Source organism: Vespula vulgaris, chromosome 1 (genome assembly GCF_905475345.1).
Source record: "Vespula vulgaris chromosome 1, iyVesVulg1.1, whole genome shotgun sequence".
In the NCBI taxonomy this organism is placed as follows: Eukaryota; Metazoa; Arthropoda; class Insecta; order Hymenoptera; family Vespidae; genus Vespula; species Vespula vulgaris.
In genome coordinates this window covers 482,778-504,321 of record NC_066586.1, presented here as the reverse complement: position 1 = coordinate 504,321, position 21,544 = coordinate 482,778, and the positions used below count along the sequence as shown (strand labels likewise).

The following is a 21,544-nucleotide window of genomic DNA, read 5'->3' as shown; positions in this document are numbered from 1 at the left end:
GAGAGTAAGTATTGGACGGCAGCGCGCACGCACTCAGGATACACTTAATGATTATCCTCGATCAGGCCGTTCTCGCTCCCGTCCGCGTATATAAAAGCCGCTCGAGCCATGGACGAGTTGGCTGACTGGCTGCCTGCCTGCCTGCCTGCCTGCCTGGCTGACTGCCTGCCTGCCTGGACGGCTTCTTTGTCCTTCGATCTTCGTGATTAAGTACGCCTTGTAATTTCTCACTCGAAGACTCCTCGATTATCTTTCGGGCTATCGGGTCGTTAAGAGCCCAACGACGTTGCCTCGACACGCACCGACGTCGATTCCACACGATTATTCTTCCTCGATATTTATTATCGAAGCAGAAAAATTGCGTTTATGAGCCTCGACTTGAAAGACCCTTCCGCTCTTTTCTAACGACATCATGCTGCGTGACATTCTTTATTTTATTTTCCCTTGGAACTTGCCGCTCGTTGGGAAAAGTGTCCGATCGTTTTTCGAGATCACTTCCAAATCCACCACTTTCTGTTTTGTGGATTTTTTAAATTTCTTTTCAAGATGACGATAGACAGAGAGAGAGAGAGTAGTTACGTGTAGCAACGTAGAGTATACGTACGTAGCCTTTTCGAATACGTCTGTCCAGCTGCCGGCACGCCGCTTTTCCGCAAATCCGCTGCGACGTGCAAATATTTGTTGGACGTTCGTCGTTCCTGATCCACCTCTACTCTTCTCTTCCTTCACTTCCAACTCTCTCGTTGCCTCTCTTAGGTCACCGTTGGCATGGATACCAATTGCAGAGCGAGAGAAAGAAAGTCGTCGAGCAAGAACGATGAGAAACGACCAAATATTTGATCGCGCAGCAAAGCGTGGACGCTAATCAGTACCGAATAAACGTACACAGGCGTTACACGCAGACGATTTGGTATTAGGAATGTTTGTAAGAATTTCACACCGACTTCGTCCGTTCTCGAATCTCGAGATTTCCAGTATACCGAGGGCAAACGATAAAAATTTTCAATGCTATCGCCGAAACATTTTTTCCTAAAGAAAAAAAAAAAAAAGAAAAAAAATCTTTAAAGGATCTTTCCTTCGTACACGGGATCTTTTTCTCAGATTGTAAAGCAAAGGTCAGAAAGGGAAGATAGGGAGAGAGAGATAGAGAAACGCCACGAAACTCACATTGGAATCTCGACGCGAGTCTTCTCGACCGCACGGACGAATGGGAAATTGGCACGTAAACGGTGCGGAATTATTCACCGCTAATGGGAAGATGAATGTTGAAGATAAATTCGCTGCCAGGTAGTACCCGGCCATTAGGCTGTAGTTGCTGTGGTTTACGCTGGGATAATCGACTTTTCTTCTCCGTTTCGCTCTTCTCTTCGTCGACACCTTCCCCTTTTCTCTCTCTCTCTCTCTCTCCCTCCCTCCCTGTACATATATATATGTGTGTGTGTATATCTTTCTCTCCTTCCCTCTCTCTTTCGCTTATTTACAAATTAAGCTTACAAAGCTTGGCCACATCTTGCTCGCCCTTCGCGGCCGATTCAATGACTGCTCTCGACGATGAATCACCGCGAGCGAACGAACGAACGCGAGATGTTTGCGAAGTACACACGGTGCGGTTTTGCCTCGAGCGAAATACAGGAGAGTAATAGTGGTAGTGGTAATTGTAGTAGCGGCAGCAGCAGCGGTAGTAGTGGTAATAGTAGTGATAGTAGTAGTAGTAATAGTAATAGCAGTAGTAGTAGTAAATGGTTGACCCTCTAAGGCTCTAACGTCGGTATTATGCGAATCACAAGCGAGATTCGCGTCGGATTCGAAAAAAGTCGAAAATATCCATCGTTCTTGCGACCTTAATCGCGTTGGGCGTTCTTCGAAAGTAAGTTCGTTTGTTTCTTTGCCACGCAACACCGACGATTACGAGTTTCTCAGTTGCAGCAATGAAATAATCTACGTATACGCGGAGAGAGAGAGAGAGAGAGAGAGAGAGAGAGAGAGAGAGAGCGTTTAATCCGGTCTTCGACAGCGTTCATCTAGTATTCCAAGTACGTCGTTTGCCCCGAGCCCTACGAAGCGACGTCCCGCCCCTTAGGCACCCTTCGACATACGCTTTATCTCCTATTCCCTAACGTAACGCTCCCTTCGTGCTTTGCTCCGACGAGAAGGACGACGACGACGACAACGAAAGACTAGGACACACGGACGTCCCTATTATTTTCCACAACGAGGGAGATCGTCCGTGACCACTATACGGCTCCGTGATCGTGTATTCTTCCCCTCCCCTCTCTTTCTTCTCTCCCCTCGTTCCGTGATCGCTCGTAATTTTTGGAAGCCAGTCCTGGCCCCTCGAGGGGTTCAGGGCGCTAAGCCGAATTAACATAAGAGCGTGTGTGCAAACAGAGACGCGGTTCGTAGGGTGAATAAGAGAGTGAGAGAGAGAGAGAGAGAGAGGGAAGGAAGGAGGGAGAGACACGGATAGATAGAGAACACGAGTAGGGAGCGAGAGAGCGCGCGAGCATGGTGGGAACACGTGTCTCATACGGAGATAGTTAATTACTCGTTTGTGCACACGGTGACTATCTCGTTCTCTCTCACACACACATAGACGCGCACGCACACAAAGAAACACGCACAAGCTCTTTCACTCGCTCTTTCCTTCTCCGTTCGTTCCGCTCGACGGGATATTAGCGTGGAAGAGAGACGGAGGATGACTCTGAAACGACATCGGGCGTACGACGAGGAAGATGAAGAGGGAGCGAGAAAGACGGGAGATTCCTGTTCCATCGGACCGTTGAGACCTCTGCTCTGAGAGCTACGGAGGTGCTGCTGCACTGCTGCTGCTGCCACCGCCGCCGTCGCTGTTGCGCTGCACGGTGGAGCCGGGGGAAGAGGGCACGAGAAGGAGGCGAAAAACGAGGATGAGGTTAATGATATACATGGGAGCTACCGTATACCACTACCGGCTCGATCCCATCTGCGGCTGCTTCTCTACATCCCTCTTCTTCCTCTCTCGCTCTCTCGCTCTCTTACGGGTCTTTATGATCTCACAGTACGTCTCCGCTTCCATTCTCTTCACATTTTATCAGCCAGTACAGTTCTCGCGACTCGGAATAATCGCTCGGTATACTATCGCTCAAAGTCCTTCTCGGCGAACTCTTTGTCTCTTTTATCCTTCTTATTTAGTTTTTCTTTCTCTCCGTTTCTACTCTCCGGATATCGAATTTTCCGTGCTGGTATTAGACGACACCGGCTGAAACTCGACTAATTGCGAGCAATTAAGAAGCGATTGAGTCTCTACTTAATTCGCTCATTGGTACTATTGAGGGAACGACGGAAAGAGAGAGAGAGAGAGAGAGAAAGAGAGAAACGGAGAATTGTCAAATCGTGATTGAATCGCTTTTTAATTACTTACAGTCGATTGGAACCCAAAGTTGTTACTGTACGTTTACAAGCGGAATCTAGACAGTGCTTAATCTACGAATATTTAAAATTACGAATTAATCAGTTTTATATAGATATACGATATAACTGTGTGTATGTACATATATATATATAGAGAGAAAGAGAGAGATCTGTTTTATTCCGAACGTTTGATTGCTGCTTCAACGACCGAGAGACCGATCGTTTAAGGGGGTAAAACGACGAGACTAGAAATACGGGAAGGGTGGACGACGTAGTTAGTATGCATGAGAATATCGGTGTCTAGCAACTAGAGCTTCGTAGTTTCTCGTACGTACGAATAATATTGGAATTCGCTGCCACGTAGCGAAAGTCTGTCGCGTGCTCGAGCGACTCTATCCAAAACGATTTATTCGATATATAACCCGTTATTGAATTACAGATACGAATTCGACCGAGCAAAAGCCCGAAGTAGGTCTCACTCTTTTGGAATGTTATTTCCTCGATTTATTTGCGATCGTTAGCGTTTTACATCGTTACTCGCGCGACGAGACGAGTCAGGAATAAAATTCCACAGAGGACACGGATATATTTTATCGGACTTTTCGTTTTTATATCTTTTATTTCTTTATCAGTTTTATTTTTTCCAAGGTTTCTTTCTCTCTCTCTCTCTCTCTCTCTCTTTTTTTTCAAGAATCATTTGTATCAGTCTCCGACGCCACTGTCGCCGAATCGTCTCTCCTTTTCGTTGTTCCTTTCTCTCTCTCTCCCTGCCCTCGAATACTTTACAGTGGTTCGGAGATCTACGAAGACGACGAGTTGGAGGTAGCAACAAAAAGAAAAAGAAAAAGAAAAAGGAAAAAAAAAGAAAGAAGTAGGGTCCTCACGTTGGGACCTTGTCGGGTACCTACATTAGCTGCAGCTTGTTCGCAGATAAAGGCAGGCACGGCTCTTAAAAACGACCGGTCGACCAACGAGATAGCTTCGATAATGGCGCGACATCGCGGAGACACGAGGGTACATTTTTTCTTTCCTTTTTTCTCTCCCCCTCTCTCTCTTTTTCTCGCTGTCCCTTCTCCTTGTACTTTTTATTTCTTTGACTGGAGTGAGATGGAACGATCGTGATTCGAGAAACAGGATAAACGGCGCACTCGTGGAGAAAAAAAAACAGAAGAAACGAGTATAATCCGTGGGCGATAACACCAACATTCTCTCTCTCTCTCTCTCTCACTCTCTTTCTCTCGGAAACTCCTCGCGAACGATATAATTAAGATCGAATCGAGTTTGTTCGCCGCTCGAAAGTTCGTCGATCCCTTATCGAATTTAACACCCGTCGAGTATTTCGAGGCAAATCCTCGTCTATCTTTATCTCTTTCTTTTCCTCGTTAATATCCGTAATAGCTCTCGAGGAAAGAAACGACATCGATTTCTTCGTCTCTCTTTCTCCAAGCTTTTTACTATCCAAAGAGAGGGCGTTAAAGCACGCGTTACCTCCCCAGGGGTTTAGGACTTGATCATAGAAATCTTCCATTTATGAGCCGCAAAACAGATCGTTGGGAAAAAGAGAGAGAGAGAGAGAGAGAAACGAGCAAGTCCCCATGTAGACAGAGGCCAGAGAATCACGATTTAGATGCTCTCGAGTGATTTGGCCGCGTGCTCGAATTTCATTGCCTCGAAAGGGCCACCCTAGAGGAGGGTAAAGCGGAAAGAAGAAGAGGGACGTACTCGAGGGGTTGAGACCGTAATGACGCCAGATAACGAGATTATCGCGAACCAAACGTGTAGGGTGGGAATAAGTGCGGCCTCTGGAAATTTCATTTCGACGCCACTGTGCCCCTCGTAAAAGAAAAAGAGGAAGGAGAGAGAGAGAGAGAGAGAGAGGATGCTATCGCTCCCGAGAGATCGAAAAGGGTGGCATTGTCGTAAGCGCGCTTGGGGAGTAAGCGTAGAGAAGAAGGGCTTGGAAAGGGCTCTCCCGACCCTTTTACAACTCCCTCAGCCGTTCAGTTTGACGGTAATTGTAACATATTCGCCCCCTTCTCCGAAGCAGTCAAGCTTGACGCGAAGCTCCTTTAGATCGTTGGATCGTCCTCGACGAGGTTCAACGAGATGAAAAAAGAACCTACTGCGTAGGATTAAAAAGGTGAACTATCACCTTCAGAAAAAATAAAAAAAAAAAGAGAGAGAGAGAAAGAAAAACAAATCTCTCGTATCGATCTTTCTGCGCTATTAACTATCGTATCGTCCGAAATGGTTCGTGTACGTTTTCCTAAGCAGATATTTATCTTGGAGAACGCGACGAGAGAGAAAAGAAAAGGAAACGGTAACGGAAGAAAATCAGTAAAGATCGCAGTTCGAAGTTCCCTCGAAAAGTGTGTCGTTTTCTATAGGGAGTAGGGCGACGGTGTAGAGCTCGTAAAGAAGCGAGCGGTAACGTTGATGGCGATGCCGTTGATGGTGGTAGTAATAGCGGTGCCGGTAGCGGATGGCGGAGTGCAAAAACGGAGTTTATGACTGTAACAGATTAGGTGGCCGAACTAGCGTAGGGTGGTTCTTGCCGCGCTTCCTATTATCGCAGAGCTTTTGTATTACCGTGCTTTTGTCAGGTCCCTTTTTCTCCTTCTCTCTTTCTCCGTCGCTCTCGCTCTCGCTTTCTCTGACAGCTCGATGGAAAAGGGGTGCGGAAGGAGACGAAGCGTAAGAGCGAGAGAGCTCGTAAACGCGAAGAGTAGCGGGGATAGGGGGTGGCTCGAGAGGCAGCGAGCCACGACAGTTGGCCGATATTTGAGCTCCCTTTGTGTCGCTAAAGTACCGCGCCCTATTGCCGTGCGCCTCGTCGGACTTTTCGCTTCGTGCTTTTATCGCTGCTCTCTCTCTCTCTCTCTCTCTCTCTCTCTCTCTCTCTCTCTTCCTCTCTTTCTCTCTTTTTCTTCCGCTTTTTCACAGCGACTCTCGACGTACCATCGTCGCTGTAGTAGACTCGCTCGTGGGGCGGGTGGAAGGTAGCGAAGAAAGGAGAAAGAAGAAAAAAGGACAGGAGTAGGTTCGACCAGTAATTACCCGCTCGGTCCAAAACGGGAGGAAGCGAGGTTCCTTTGTTTGCTCGTCTTTGCCTTCCGTTCGTTTAACTCCCTTCTACACCTCGTCCTTTTTCTTCCCTTCCAACTTCTTACGAATGCTCCATTTTTATTTCCCTTTGACGCGTACGCCTTTCCCCGTTTTTCTTCGGCCCCTCTTATCGTCGCTCATCTTCGTTCGTTGTTTCGTTACGATTCGGACAATTTATGAGCTCGTAACGTTTCATTAAAACGAACATTTTCCAGCGCCAACGATTTCCATGATATTCCGAAAGGAAACACCGGGTATATGCCTCGTAAGTTTCGGAAGGAAGAAAAAAGAAAAGCAGGAAGAAAAATTTAATGGCGATGGCACTCACGCGAACGTAAGCGGGAGCGAAGCGGTTCTCTCGGTACTTTATTCCTCAGGCTCTTGACATTTAACTTCCCTCGTAAAACGTGCACGCACGCGATGCCGCTTCTTCTATTCGTTCCTTTCATCGCGCACCTCTTTTCCCTTCTCACTCTCTCTTCTGTCTCTCTCTCTCTCTCTCTCTCTCTGCTTCTCCCCGCGAGATTCGCCCTTTTGTGCGATTAACAAACCTCCGAGCTCATCGCCGATAGTTATCGCGATCCTCGTCTCGTCGCTTTCCAGGACATGCGAGTCCTGAGAGACATATTTTTCCTTCTCTCTCGCGTATCTACGTACGTACGTTCCTATCTACTACGAAAGTTCTTCCAGCTGTTATAAAGATACACACGTATATGTATACGTAGTGTATATATATATCTTTATATATATATCTTTTTTCTCGAGCAAAACATTAGCTCTCTTTGAAAATGAAATTCAAACTCTCCCTCTTGCAGCTCGCGTGAAACGCCGAAAGATTCTCGCGATGACAGTTATTTCTTTCTTATTTTCCGGAATTACTTTTTCTCTTTCGAAAACGAGTTCCCTTATCAAAGAAACAAGTCGAGAGAGAAAGAGAGAGAAATGCCGGTGGCATCGCGTTATTAAGTCGAGTCGAGTGGTCCCGCAGCGCATGGAACAGCTGGTCGTCCTCTCTCTCTTTCTCTCTCTGTCTCTTTCTCTCTTGTTCCGTGTGCTCAATCGCGCGTACGAAAGCGCGATGCAAAACACGCGCGTAAACAGAGCCGTGCACTCTCGAACAAGAAAGAGAATAACGTGTATGGAAGCGTACACACGTATAGTTACACACCTACGCGTCGTATGCGTCAGAGAAGGAGGGAGAAAGAGAGAAAGAGAAAGGGACAAAGGTAGCACTTATCCACGTATCCAGGTACGCGGTGTGACGTTATTTCACGAGAGAGCACCGATCGTATCGCCTTAATTGCTCGCCGGGTTAAACTGCCGCGGCCACCTCTTATCGGCGGATCTGCACGAGCGCTCGCCGTGCCCGTGCGAGCTCCCCTTTGTATCTCTCTCTCTCTCTCTCTCTCTCTCTCTCTCTCTCTCTCTCTCTCTCTCTGTCCGTCCGTCCGTTTATCTATGCGCGTGTTTGTGTACGTACCTACGTACGTTGCGTGTGTGCACGATTCACGTATAGACGAACACGTATGCAACCCGTACACGCAAGAGGGCAGGAGTTTCGTTCACGCTGCCACGACCGATCGGACAAAAAAGCTGATCCGATGGACGTACTACGATCTTCGATGGAAGCTCGAAAGGGTACTGCCTGGGCTTGGAAAAAAATGCTAATATCGATCCCCAAGAGGACGCGGGCTTCCATTCGTTCGTTCTTCCAGACGCGACGAGCGCGTCGATGCGTGTAATATCGCGATTTGTTAGTTTTAACTAACGAGAACGATTTTCTATCTTTATCGATTCTTTTTTTCTTCCTTTACGCGATCTTGGAATATACGAACTTTCGCGTCCTTCCATTGCATATCGAGTGTTTCGTTTCGGCTAATGCTCGTTTCTTGTTCCGCTTTCGAAACGAGCAACTATTATTTACAACTTTGTTAAAAGCATTTATCATGAGAAACGCGCTCGATGAGTCGTTACTTTTGTTAAGCAGATACATTTAAAAGCGGTTACCATTCGCGACACGCAACATGATTACATATGTGTCTCTCGAAACGAGTAGCTCGTTTTCAAGGCTGGAAAACGATAGGCTAACATGCTGCGAGTGTACGCGTTCTTACGTACCTACGTGAATGTAGATAAGTGAGTACACCCACGGTCGACGAACGCACGCGCGCGAATACAAAGTATCGAGAGCTCGATTACTGGACATAGAAAACGTCGACTCGTACTTTATTAGGAGCGTACCACGATACCGATTAATTCGATCTTAAATCACGTCGATCTCGAGGTTTTTTTTCGATCGTCTCGAGGAGTGAACTCGAGGAGCCAGCGAAGCTGATAAGAGAGAAAAACGGGAGATTGGATCGAGCGACGAGCTCGTTGGCAACGTTTGAATCTCGCGTCCATCTTTTAACTCGAAATTATACACAGAGAGAGAGAGAGAGAGAGAGAGAGAAAGAGAGTTACACATGCATATATATATAGAGAAAAGAAAGACGACTCGATCGCCAATAAATCGTGAAACAGATGTCGAATATTTTTGTCGCGATCTCGAAATCCCGTCCCCGTTACCTTTTGTCCTTCGCGATAGAATCGAAAGGATCACGCGTCGCGATAAGAACGTACGATCAAAAGGTTGGATTAATTGTAGCAGGCAGGAAAAGTTGGACCGAACGTAAATCAATTTAATGGACGATTAGCGATCGCGAAGGTCGCGCGGCGCGAGATTAAAAGGAACGAAACGTAAAGTACGGAACGTCGTTAACGACGACGGCTACGACGCGACGAATACGACGTCCACGACGACGGTAGAAAACTCGAAGCGCGTGCAAGAGCGTGCCGCAATCTCGCATAGCGAAGAATTACGAGCGATAGAATCTCGTTTCTCGTTTCTCGTTTTGCGGTAGTCGCTCCATCTCCGTCTCTCGGTCGTTCGCATTCGTGCTCGCTCGATCATTACGCCATGCATTATTTATGTCATTCCCCGTTCCGGACACAATGTGGGTCCACGAATCAAAATGCATTGCTTATGTAAATGTCGGTCGTGCCCCGCAGTCTTCGCGGGGTGAATTCGCAGTCTGCTTCGAGGAATAATCATAATGATCAATAAGATACACCACCGTCGACGAGGCGTGCATCGTTTCCTCGTGTTTCTGCCGTCGAGTGGATGGAGCTGGAAGAGGGAGTACCATCTCGCCTCGAGCTCATGCAAATCTTGAGGCGCATTGTCTGTTGATATTAGGGGAACTGTTATCGCGTTGCATAATTTTCGTCTTCGCTCTTGCTCGTGTTTGTCAAGTCGGTATAGCGATCGGTTTGCATTTCGGAGTCGATCTCCCGCCTCTCCTTTTTCTTATTTATTTATTTATTTATTTATTTATTTATTTATTTATTCGCTCGTTCATCCATCATCCGTCAAGTTTTTAAGTACCGTCGCGATTAAATCGTACAACGTGTCCAACGTGTTCGATCGCCGCGTCGCCGGGCCGCGCTAGACGCGCACGTTCACTTTCGAAACGAAATTTGAATTTTACGAGCGCGCGTAAATCAAGAGTCGACGTACGCGCGATAAAGTCCGAAACTCCGTCGTCTTCCTCCTATCCTATCGTATAGACGAGATCGTAAATCTTGCGATAATTCGAGGACGATTCGATTCTTATTTCTTACCGTCGTCCTCTTTCGAAACGCTCGTCCTCGCCGCGAGTCCGCGACTTGTCCGAAGGAGGACGAGAGCCGGTTTCCAACGATTCCGGTCGAACGTGCGTCGAATGAGAGGATGCGACGACGATTCGACTTTCCTACCGAAAGAAGACATCGATCTTTCAGGTTGACGAGTGAGAAAGAAGCTATCTTCGCGGTCATAGGGCGATTGCGGTCGATCCCGGTCGTCCGGCGGTTTCGAGTCCGCGCCGCGAGTCGGTGCTGTTCTTCGCACCGCAAAACCACCGGACGGTTCTCGAGAAGCGCGCAAAAGCATCTCGAGGAAACGACTCGTGTGCCTCGTCCGTTCTCGCTTCTCTCGACGAGAGAGCTGCGAGTACCGCGTAGTCCGACCGTCTATGCATCTACCTGTTTTATAATTCGTCAAAACTAAGACGGAAAGACCGCGGTGAGAATCGTTATACTCGGGGAAAGGGAATCGATCGGATCGATCTCGTTAACGTTCCAAGACTTCATCGAAAGCTCGTATCGCGTGATCGTCTCCGATGCGGAAGGTATATAACGCGAAGTGCCTTTAAACCGAGCGATAATGTAACTTCGATGATCAGGGGCCTTTAGCGGACGGTAGGATCGATGAAGCTAACGTAATTAGTCGCGATGATACGCGGCATTTAAGCGTACTTGAGTGGCTGCAAACGCGACTGATTGGTTCCGTTGGCGTTGGTGCTACCCGGCCGTTGTAACGCGCCGTGTTGCTCGTGCTCGCTCGAAAGAGCGACGGAGGAGCGCCTTTCGACGCGGAACTAATGCATCTTACTTCGCTGTCGGCTCGCTAAATATTATTATGTTGATTGCTGCTTTGGAAACTGCGTTGTACGTTGATGGATTACGTGGCTCGCTCGTTAAACTTTAACCCGAAAAATCGCTGAGCCGGCTTCGCGAGTCGTGCCTACGTTGCTCGCCTCGTTAAAATCGAGATATTACGTAAAAAATATTTGTGCAATTATCTCCGTTACGTGTTTCGCGCGGCTTAGCGGGACTCGGAGGGAAAACTTGTGCTTTACCGAAGTCGGGATGAAAGATCGAAAGTAAAAAAGGAAAAAAAAGGGAGAAACGACCGAACAAAATCTCTACGCTCGTGCTCGAATCGATGCTCGATACGCGCCACGGGTATCTCGACAAAGAGGCTTATACCTACGAATGCGATAGCTCTTTTTCTTCGTCTCCTTCTTCGTCAACTCTCTCTCTCTCTCTCTCTCTCTCTTCCTCTACTTCTTCCTCGAGGAAGAAGAAAAATATGTTGCAAGAGGGATGTAACGAGTATATCGATGAAATTACAGCGTTGCACTTTAAACGTCAATAATTTATCATCCTCGATCGAGAACGAGACGACACTCGGTCGACGAGGCATCGTATTAACGGCACATCGAGAGCCGATCCCTATTTATCCTAACGTATCATTGATTCCTTCGAAGAAATCGTCTTACGCGAAAGAAACAGGAAAATTATAGATAACGCGAAGCGTCGTCCTTCGACGTTTCCTATGGGAAAAGGAAAAAGGAGATGCTGGCCGGGGGCTGGAAGGGGAGGAGGGAAAGCAGAAAATATCTACTCGTTACGTCGATCGGGTCTCGCTTTATACCTATTAATTCCTCTTTTTAACGTTATCGCGATATACTACCCATTTTCACGGCTGTTTTCGAGCGATGCGATATTCGAGTGCTGACCGTGTTATTGTGATTGCTCTCGAACGTGAAAAAAGGGGGAGCGCGAGGGTGAGAGAGGAAAAGTGCGGTGGTGTCGGTGATTGGAAGGCCGGAGGGGGAAAGAGAAGGGGGATGGGACTAGCCGATTTCGGGGTGGGTCGGAGGTAGGGACTATCGGATAATTAAATCGGCCGCAGGACGTAAAGGACACTGATTGACGTGTGCCGGCTGTGATCTCTCTCTCTCTCTCTCTCGCTCGCTCTCATTATTATTCGTCGAAACGACATAATTCGCGCTTCGCTTTTCGACGAAAATCTAACCGCGTTTTCCGGTGTCGGCAGCGACAACCATCCAGCCGCGCATCCACCCTCCTCCACACCTCTTTCCGAGCCCGCAAACATATCTGCGGGCAGCCGAGCTCGCCGAAAACTTTCACCGTTTTATCGGACGTTGAACGATGAACGTTTGAAAATCGAGCGGAAAAGAGACGACATACATACCCCGTCAAAAGTTTCGAGCACCGGACTTGTTTTCGCATAAATTTCGATTTCTCTCATAAGCGTGTAACTATTTCGTTGAAAAATATTTTAATGAGAATTATCGGCGTTGCCGTTGGCCGGCGAGATTTCAAATTTTGTTATCTCCGATGAAATCGCAAAGGAACGTTGATCGTTCGACAAATATTTTTGACCATCCGTCGGAATAAATCGTTCGATCATCGATCGATTCTTCGTATCCCCGTATATATCGTAAACGGGGATAACGCCGGTACGGTCGTTGTAATAAAGACTTTTTCTAGATGGTTCACCCGGTATGTCGAAGCTATAGAAGGTGGCGCGAGCGCTCGGCGAAAGCCAATAAATTAATTGGATTGACCGCGAGCGGCTTTGTGCGAACAAATGGGATCAACGATTCTTGCCGATCAGCAGCAGCGGCAGAGTCGACGATGATGCGTCGGTACTGGTGCGTCGATACCGGTGTTGGTCGGGTCGCCGACATAAGCACCAGCCGGCAGAAGCAAGCGATTTTTACGAGTCCGTCGACGCGATCCGCGTTAACGCGATCTTCTGACCGGATGTCGACCTAGTCATGCGCTTACACGTGTATCTCGTCGTTTGAAAAAAAAAAAAAAAAAGGAGGAATATGGACAGAGACGCGTAAATGTTCGCGCTTACTTCCCATCCATTTTTATCGATTCTTCGCAGCTGTAGCGGAAAGGAAGTAACAACAGTTTCGTTTTATACGCATTTCGTTGATCTCATCCGCAATAGTCCGTTTTCTAATTACTTAAAGTATACAATAAATTCAAAGATACCAAGCATCGTCCGACGATCGATACTTTTCGATCGGAAAGCGATCTCTACTCTCTTTGCGCGTACGCCGACGTTACTACAAAGGGATACCATAAAACGTAAAAGAAATAGAAAAGGTTACCCTCGCTAGGCGTTACTTATTATTTCTTCGAACCGTACATAGATACTCTTTACTGGTATCCCTTCAACGGCTTCTTCTGCTTACTCGTGAAACGAACGACGCGAGTATAAGTAAGTTACAATATCGGTGTTGTAGCTGTGTCAAACTCGTGGCTACGTTCCTACTCGTGGAACGTGGGAGCGAGGTGATCCAGTCGACGACCGTAACCGTGCTGACGAAGCGGCTTCCTTCTAGGAAGAAAAAGGAAAAAAGGAAAAAAAAAGAAAAAAAAAAGAAAGAAAAGAAAGGAAGGAAGGCGGAAAGGAGGAAAGGAAGAAAGGATACCGTTATAATACCGGATCTCTTTCACCATCGAGATTTCGAGATATTTCTAAGACGAGATGGAATATAACGTTCGATCTTTCATACGTATGAAAATCGTAGCAAGTTTGCACGGTGTATTCGAGGTGAGAAAAGTCGTCGAGATTTACCCTCGATAAGAACGCTGTTTCTAAAAGCACTTGATAAGGTCCAAGATGGAAGAAGAAAAGGGCAAGAAGCGCGGGAGGAAGTTAATGCGAGCGTTTGAACTTCTCAGCCTTCGATCTAATATAGTACCGAGCTCATTAAAGACCGCTTAATGGTCTCGATGCAGCCGGTTGGGTGAGAGCCATGGGGGTGAGGGATGCGGACGAGGAAGATGGAGAGACTGGGGGAGAGAGCGGGAGAGAGAAAGCGAGAACTGTTTTAGCTTTTACGAGGCCGACGTGGCATATCCGTTTTGCGAGACACGACGTGCAAAACGATCGATAACACGGTTGTAACGTTATTACCGGCGGGTATACGGAGGTGGGTAGTAGCACCGGTACTACCGGTAATAATGTGGCTTTTACGGTCGTGCGCGCCGCTACAGCTGCCGCCAAAGTCGGTAAGTGCGGCTTTCCATCGAGCTCTCCCTCCCTCTCTCTCTCTCTCTCTCTCTCTCTCTCATTCTCTCCCTCCCTCCTTCTCTCTCTCTCTCTCTTTCTCTCTCGAATACGCGACGACGGAAACCGAGCTTCGCGGTGCGCGCACTACCGCCTGGAATTTATCGCGCTTTTGCGGCTCTTCGAGCTTTTCTCTGACGATTCCGACATCCCCAAATCATTTTCCTACACTCATCTCTCTTGTCTTTCCTTTATTCGACTTTTTATTGCATTTTTATACGAGATTCGTTCTTCTTCGTTCGCGTACTTATTATTATTAGTTGATTTCTCTAGGAGAACATTGCTGGTAACAATTATTATTACGCGATCTATTATATCTCGTAGATTCGCGTTTGATTTCTTTCCCCTTATATGTACGATGGTACCAAGAATCTTGGGTATCTCCATTCTCCGAGAAAAGAGGCAGACGCGCGCGTTTCTTGCATCGTTTCTCGCAAGCTCAAAGCTCCGTGCGATATTTCGAACGTTCTCGCGAACTTCAAAGCTAGCCGAAAGATAAACAGATTTTCGAGAGGAAACGAAATCTTCTCGGCTCTTTTGAAGATCCGTATTTTTCTAAATGGCTTTCCTATGGGGAGGGTACTTCAAAATATCAGTTATTATTTTTTTTCCACTAATAGGTCGTCGTTTGTGTTTCAGGGTCCTCCGCAGCCTGGGCAACCGTTCAAGTTTTCGGTCAGTGAGTCCTGCGACCGAATAAAGGAAGAATTTAGTTTTCTACAGGCACAATATCACAGGTAACTCGTTTTCGTATCACGGATTCTCATTTTCCTTGTCCCGAAAGTTCGAATACTATTGTCCGTCCACATTTACGTGGATTCCGCGTGGGCAAGTACGCGAAACGAACGAACGAACGAACGAACGAGGAACGTAGGCGGCTAATCGTTCGACCGGAAGCCGGAGCGAAATAAATTGAAGAGAGAAGGCCGAGGAATGGGGAAATGTCTCGTTGGTATTAGACGCGCACGGGTAGCATCACGGTTCGGATTAGCAAAAGTTCATTTTCCGATTCACGCTCGTCCGTTCGTTTTCTTTTTTTTTTCTTTTTTCCCTTTTTTTTTTGTTAACCAATTACGAAATTCGCAGAGTCGCAGAGGAGGATCGCGGAAACCGATCGATCGATAGATCGAACTTTTCCATCGAGCCAACAAAGATCTCGTTTCCATTTGTAATTGTTCCTCTTGAATCGTTTTAACGTTCGAAATCGTAAAGTTATAATACGTGGAAGAAAATGTAGCGTATAAAAGGAGGTTAAACGAGCGAGCAAGGCCGTTAATCGTGGCACGATCTCTCGCACGCGAAAGAATAAGAAGTCTGCGATCGACGAAAGGAACTCTTTCTCTTTTTCCCTCTCTCTCTCTCTCTCTCTCTCTGTTTTTCGTCTAAAACGATGTGTTGATTTTCCTCTTGCGGACGAACGCGCGCCGATTTCTATCGCGCGTCCTTACGAACACGATAATTTATGTGCCGTCGCTTTGACGTGTTAATTCGCAAAGTCACGTGCCGCACGACTGGCACGGCCGCGACGGAAACTTAAATTACTGCTTTCGTGTCGTCGCATCGAGAAGGTGCGCCATGTAAGGGACGAAAGGGAGAGGAAAAGGACGGAAGGAGTTCGACGGAGGCGAGGAGAGAAGGGTAGAGCGAGTCCTCGGGCCGCCGAGCGCATACATGCATAAATATGTGCCAGAACGTACGTGCGTCGCGTGCGACATTTTCTGGTCGCTCATTGTTTCAAAGGCCTATCGCTTACCTAAGTAAGTACTTACTTACTTACGTACTCGATCGGCGAGTCTCGATATCGAATTTACGTGCGCGACGATGAATCGACCCTTTGCGAGACTTTTCTTTCTTTCTATTTCGTTCGTGCTACTATTTTTATCTCTCTCTCTCTCTCTCTCTCTCTCTCTCTCTCTCTCTGTTCCTCGTTAAAAGAGAATTTTTCCATTGCTCATTTCTTTCTCTACGCGGTGTAGTTATTTTATCGAAGCGAGGTAAAAAAAAAAAAGGAAAAAGAGATAGTAAAATATTTCGTATCTGTAATATATCCGAAAGGAGACGAGATAAATAGCGAGTATTATATCCGTACGAACAATCGCATATATCGCGTTAATTTCTCTTCCTCCGGTGCTTTAGTTATCCGCTTAATGATGCGATAAGTATTCGTAAATTATCGTCCCGATCTTTTTCCTTATACGCGCAGAATATTTTCGAATAAAGAGAAGAGAATTTTCGGAGAGTAATGGGTGAAAAAAAGAAAAATGGAAATAGAGTTATAAAGAGAGAAAAATCGTTTTCGGGAAAAACGACGATAAAAGAAGGAAAATAAATCGTCTAATCGTCGAAAATAGGAAATAATCGCCAACGCTGACTCGATTTGTTCGTTAAAAGGACGAAGGCGAAAGATATAACGGCGAAGGTTCGTATTTGCGAAAATAATTAATAATCCGCGATTGGTTATCGATCTTTGTGGGATATCCAGGACCGCTTTTATCGTCTATTCGATTCCTTCTATTTGCGAGCTTCTTCCTCGCGTTGGAGAATTTATGAAGCTCGCGCGTGCTTCGGTTCCGCGTTATTTCGCAAAATCGAGTTGCGGAGCAGCGGGATTTCCGTTCCGCTTTCGTCGATCGTTTCGCCTTTAATGGATCGTGACTCGTCGAACGCTCGTTCGCCAAGGTAATAACTCTATCGTTTTATTACGTCTACTTGAGTGTTTAACGAATCGAATAAAATTGCGTAATACGTTAAGATTGAAAAGCTTACTTCAAAAGCGAACGATTCTATCGAACGAAAACGATTTTTAAGAGACAAGATCGTCCATGCACCAAGACCTTCTCGAATCGAATCGTGTCGCGAGTGTGAAATGGAATTGAAATTATGCTAACAAAACGACGACGAATAAAAAAAAAAGAGAAAAAGAGAAATAAAAGAAGAATAGAAATCGTCACGAGAGAAGCACGAAAGGTTAACATTTAAATGTAGCCACGTTCGTAGAGTGGAATTTTAACAATTTCGTACGAACTTCTCTTATCTCCTTACTCCGTAAACGCACACGTGTTTTAATTTAACGTCGCGCCGACGTGCTCGGGATGAGAAGAAGAAGCACGAAAAAAAAATAAAAAATAAAAAGGAGAGCGAGAGAGAGAGAGAACGCGCGGTCGGGCTAGATATTAATGCTTTTCGCCCTTCCATTTTCCTCTTTCTCTTCTTTTTACTGCGTAGCCTTAAATTGGAACGCGAGAAACTGACCGGTGAAAAAGTAGAGAGACTCTGTGGTTTCGCGTCTGGGTTGCGTTGCTGAGCTAGCCCGGACAGAGAGAGAGAGAGAGAGAGAGAAATTTAACGCGACACGTTGCAAGTCGCTCTCTCGCGAATAAAAATTCTTTCCATCTCGACTTCGTCTCGATAATCTTCCTTAATTTCAATTTTTTTCCTTTTTTTCTCTCTCTCTCTCTCTCTTTCTCTTTTATACGTTTCCCTGGAAACGCGTTTACACTTGGCCGAGTACAAATTTACAAAATTTCGTACAACGCGTTAAAAAATTTTTATATCCAGGTAAATTTGTGCTTTCGAGCATACACAAATCCGATAAATAACGCATTTAATTCAGTTTCAGTTTCGAAATATTTCCCAGTCGTTGATATACACGTTATTGCAAATCATCTAGCGAATCGTTCGACAGGCAAAAAAAAAAGAGAGAATGATCGGCAAAATGCAAAATCGCCCGTTCTGAAAAAGAAGGGGTAAAAAGAGGTGGAAGTGAAAATGGGGAGGGAAATTATCGTGGTATCGTCGGCGCATTGCAAAATACTAGGTAAAGTGGGAAGGGACTTGTAACTCGCGAACGTGGCGAATATACGCGCGGGCACGTTCACCGTGCGTGCGGAAAAACGCGCGTTCGCGAGTCCGCACATATGGCGCATCACATCGGACCATTGTTACGCGAAACGCATAGGTCGTATGTAGAATCGTGAAGAAGAGAGGAAGGGAGGGAACATCGACGCATACGCTGGATTCGCTGTTTTGTTATCGTAATGTCGAACGATACGTTGTTTTTGTTATTAAATTCTGTGTGAATCCTTTAGCGGTGAGTTTATGAACGAGAGAAAGAGAAAGAGAGAGAGAGGGAGGGAGGGAGGGAGGGAGGGGAGGGGGTCAGTCGATCGAAGGGAACGAACGAAGCCACCGGGAATAACGTTTTGCTGAATTTTGATTTATTTTTATTTCCGATCATTATACAAACAGTACCTTTTCTCAGTATATGTAATTTACGATATACATTGTTATTCTTCTAACGAGAAGTATACGGTATTTCGTAGTAACTTTACAAAAATATTGTCAACATCTTTCTCTAGCACCGAACAATTACTCGTCATTAATTGCTTTAACGAGAAGGGTCTCTTGGATGTGTTTTCACGAGCGATTCGAACGATCGGCTGGCGTCCAATTTTCCCCGTTGGTACACTCGATTACGATTCGAGTCAGCGTGCCGTCGCTGCGCGTGCATGGATAACAGAGAGAAAGAGAGAGAAAGAGAGAAGCGGAGTTAGGGGTTTACGAGACTGCCGTGTAACGAATTATTATCGATGTTTGTTGCGGCCGCGCTAATTGCGTATTTTTAACGGCTTGCCTGCGAAGCGGTATTCATCATCTCCCATCCCCCTCTTACCTTCCCACCAACGCCACGCGATTGGTCGACCGCGTCGATCGAAAAAGAAAACTAGCGGGGTGAACTAATGGCGAGCAGTCATCGATCGATTCTGATTTTTATTTATTTATTTATTTTTTTTGTTTGTTTCTTTTTTCCTTTTTTCCTTCGCAATCCGTAACAAAGCGTAATCGATTTTCGTACTCGAATCGAAGAATAGCTATACTTTTGTTTATTTTTTATGCAGATAGAAATTATCAATTTTTCATTCGAAATATTTGTGCTTTTTAATTCTCTGGCCCCAAATTGAATTTTTGTATTACGTAGGTATTTCGAAGCGTTCTATAAAATTTGTATACCGTTGGTGTTAGCTCTCGCAACAATTTCCGTTTATCTCCGAAAAGCCTGTATTGCGATACTTTATAATTGATTTTTACAAATCCGATCGCCATCGATCGTAGGAAAGTCACGAAGCAAAAACAATGTACGCGGTGTAATCGGATTATCGAGTCCTTTCTGTCAAATAATGTTTACGAGCGTTACTCAACCGCATCCCCATCCTTTCCATAATATAAACAACGACTTTCGATATTTACCTCGCACTTACGATCCGTTATTTGTGTTCTTTAGTATTAAGTTGGACCTGGAGAAGCTTGCTCAGGAGAAGACGGAAATGCAACGTCATTACGTAATGGTGAGTACATTTTCTTTCCTTCTTTTTTCTTTATATCTTCATTATGTATTTATTAATTTTCTTTTTTTTCTTTCGTAAATTCTTTTTCAAAACTTTCTCGCGTAATTCTTCTTCGACTATCGTTGAACGTTCATATGGAATTTGTTCCCTCGAATTAATCGGATATGCTATGTACAATATACCTACGTGCTTCTCGTGCAACGATCGAAATACCGTTAATTTATTTGGCTGCGTGTCTATTAATGAAATTGCTATATTAAATGGCATCGGTGATTCTCAGTGGTCGATAAATTATAATTTGCAGGGAAGCTTAATAATTCAGCGAAACGGTATCTATGGAATTTGAAATACGTAGAAGCGATGCACATCATTTTCATAGATATCGTTAAAGCGATCGCGAGTGTCTGCGTTAAGTTTTTCATTTTCTTTTTAACGCAAAGGAAGTTGGAAGCGAATCGCAAAGACTTTGAAAACGAGCTTTTTGTTAATATTGTAATAACGTAATTAACTCTTGGCTACTTTGTTGTAACAAAAGCTTGGTAGCAAACAAACGCTTGGCGCGACATTAGCGTACGAGTATAGCGTAGGAAACACTTTCGGAATACGCGGTCTCAGAAAATTACGTTAAAACGAAAGCCGCGTTCCGTTGCCTTTGTACTCTCACGAGTTTCCATTTGGCGTTTGTCGAAGGGATGGTAAACAAACGGGAAACAAAAATGAGCATTGCATTAGCTAATGAAAATAACGGGAGAGTGCTTTTCCAAACGAGTATACGATAGGAGTCGAGAAAAATACTCGTAGATTCGACTACTCTTCTTCGCGCGAGAAATTCCAAGGTAAGTTTATATATATATATATATATATATATATATATATATATATATCCAGTAGGTGCGATTCTATAAGCATTTCTCGAAAGCTTTAGCAATTTTCACGGACACGCGCTTGCTACGGCTGAAAGCGCAAACGAGATTCGCAGGCACTCGAGGTACTCTGTAACGTTGTGTATACGTATCCACTCGCTCTCTCTCTCTTTCTCTCGACACTCCTGTTTGCAGTTACTTTTTGCGATCTCGTAGCCGCACTTTCGCCAGTAGATCTTGGTTATTACCTTACGTCGCGTCGGTCATGCGTGTGTCTTTATTAGCTACGAACTCGTGCCTTCTCTCTATCTCTTAGTAGGTCGAAGGTCGCTTACCGTGTTAACGTATGCAACGCGACGAGTATCGATCGCGATAGATCGTCGTCGTCGTCGTCGTCGTCGTCGTTCTCATTCACGATTGCTACCAACGTAGAACGAACTTTGTACAATAATTTATAGGGTACGCTCGTTGACTGCGTGACTACGTTCGATGCAAATCGCGCGATATAAAATGCAGCTCGTTCGCTCAGCCGTGGACGTGGCACTTCCGGCGATTCACGCAACGCGAAAGATAAATCGATCGATCTCGATCAGCGAACCAGGCGCGCCATTTTCTCACGTCGATTTTGCGATCCCTAGCTGCGGCCACGATTAACGCACTTGAGTTCGAATTTACGCGAGCCTGCCTTTCTACGTATGTACGTTTCTCGTTATTATAGCCGCGATAGGCAACCCTCGATCGGTTCGATGTTAAACGAGTCCATTCGTTATTAGAGAGCCTTTACTGGCATGCTCGCTTCTCGCGCTCCGCCGATGATCGATCGTCCTCGAAGGTAACAAAAATGTATTTTATCGGATCGTTTCGCAAGCCGGACACGCAGCAACAGGTATATATATGTATCTGTATACGTATATACAAGAGAGAGAGAGAGAGAGAGGAGGTATTTAGGTAGGTACGTACACCTGTTCTTCGCACAGACGATCGACCGCTCGACCGATCGACCGCCGACCGATCGATCTATCCGCTGATCGAGACTCTATCTCCAATCGATATCGAGCTCGCCACCGACTATTTACGCT

General features: G+C 45.7%; 1 protein-coding gene across 6 annotated transcripts in view; it reads left to right on the top strand.

Moving 5' to 3' along the window:
* The window catches only part of LOC127071932 (protein groucho-like), an 83,079-nt gene that overhangs the window by 10,940 nt on the left and 50,595 nt on the right, over positions 1–21,544 (top strand). For all 6 annotated transcript variants that reach the window (XM_051011794.1, XM_051011774.1, XM_051011813.1 and 3 more), the window contains exons 2-3: positions 14,897–14,994; positions 19,539–19,602. In XM_051011794.1, the coding sequence (XP_050867751.1) occupies positions 14,897–14,994; positions 19,539–19,602 (162 nt within the window). The remainder of the gene's footprint in view (positions 1–14,896; positions 14,995–19,538; positions 19,603–21,544) is intronic.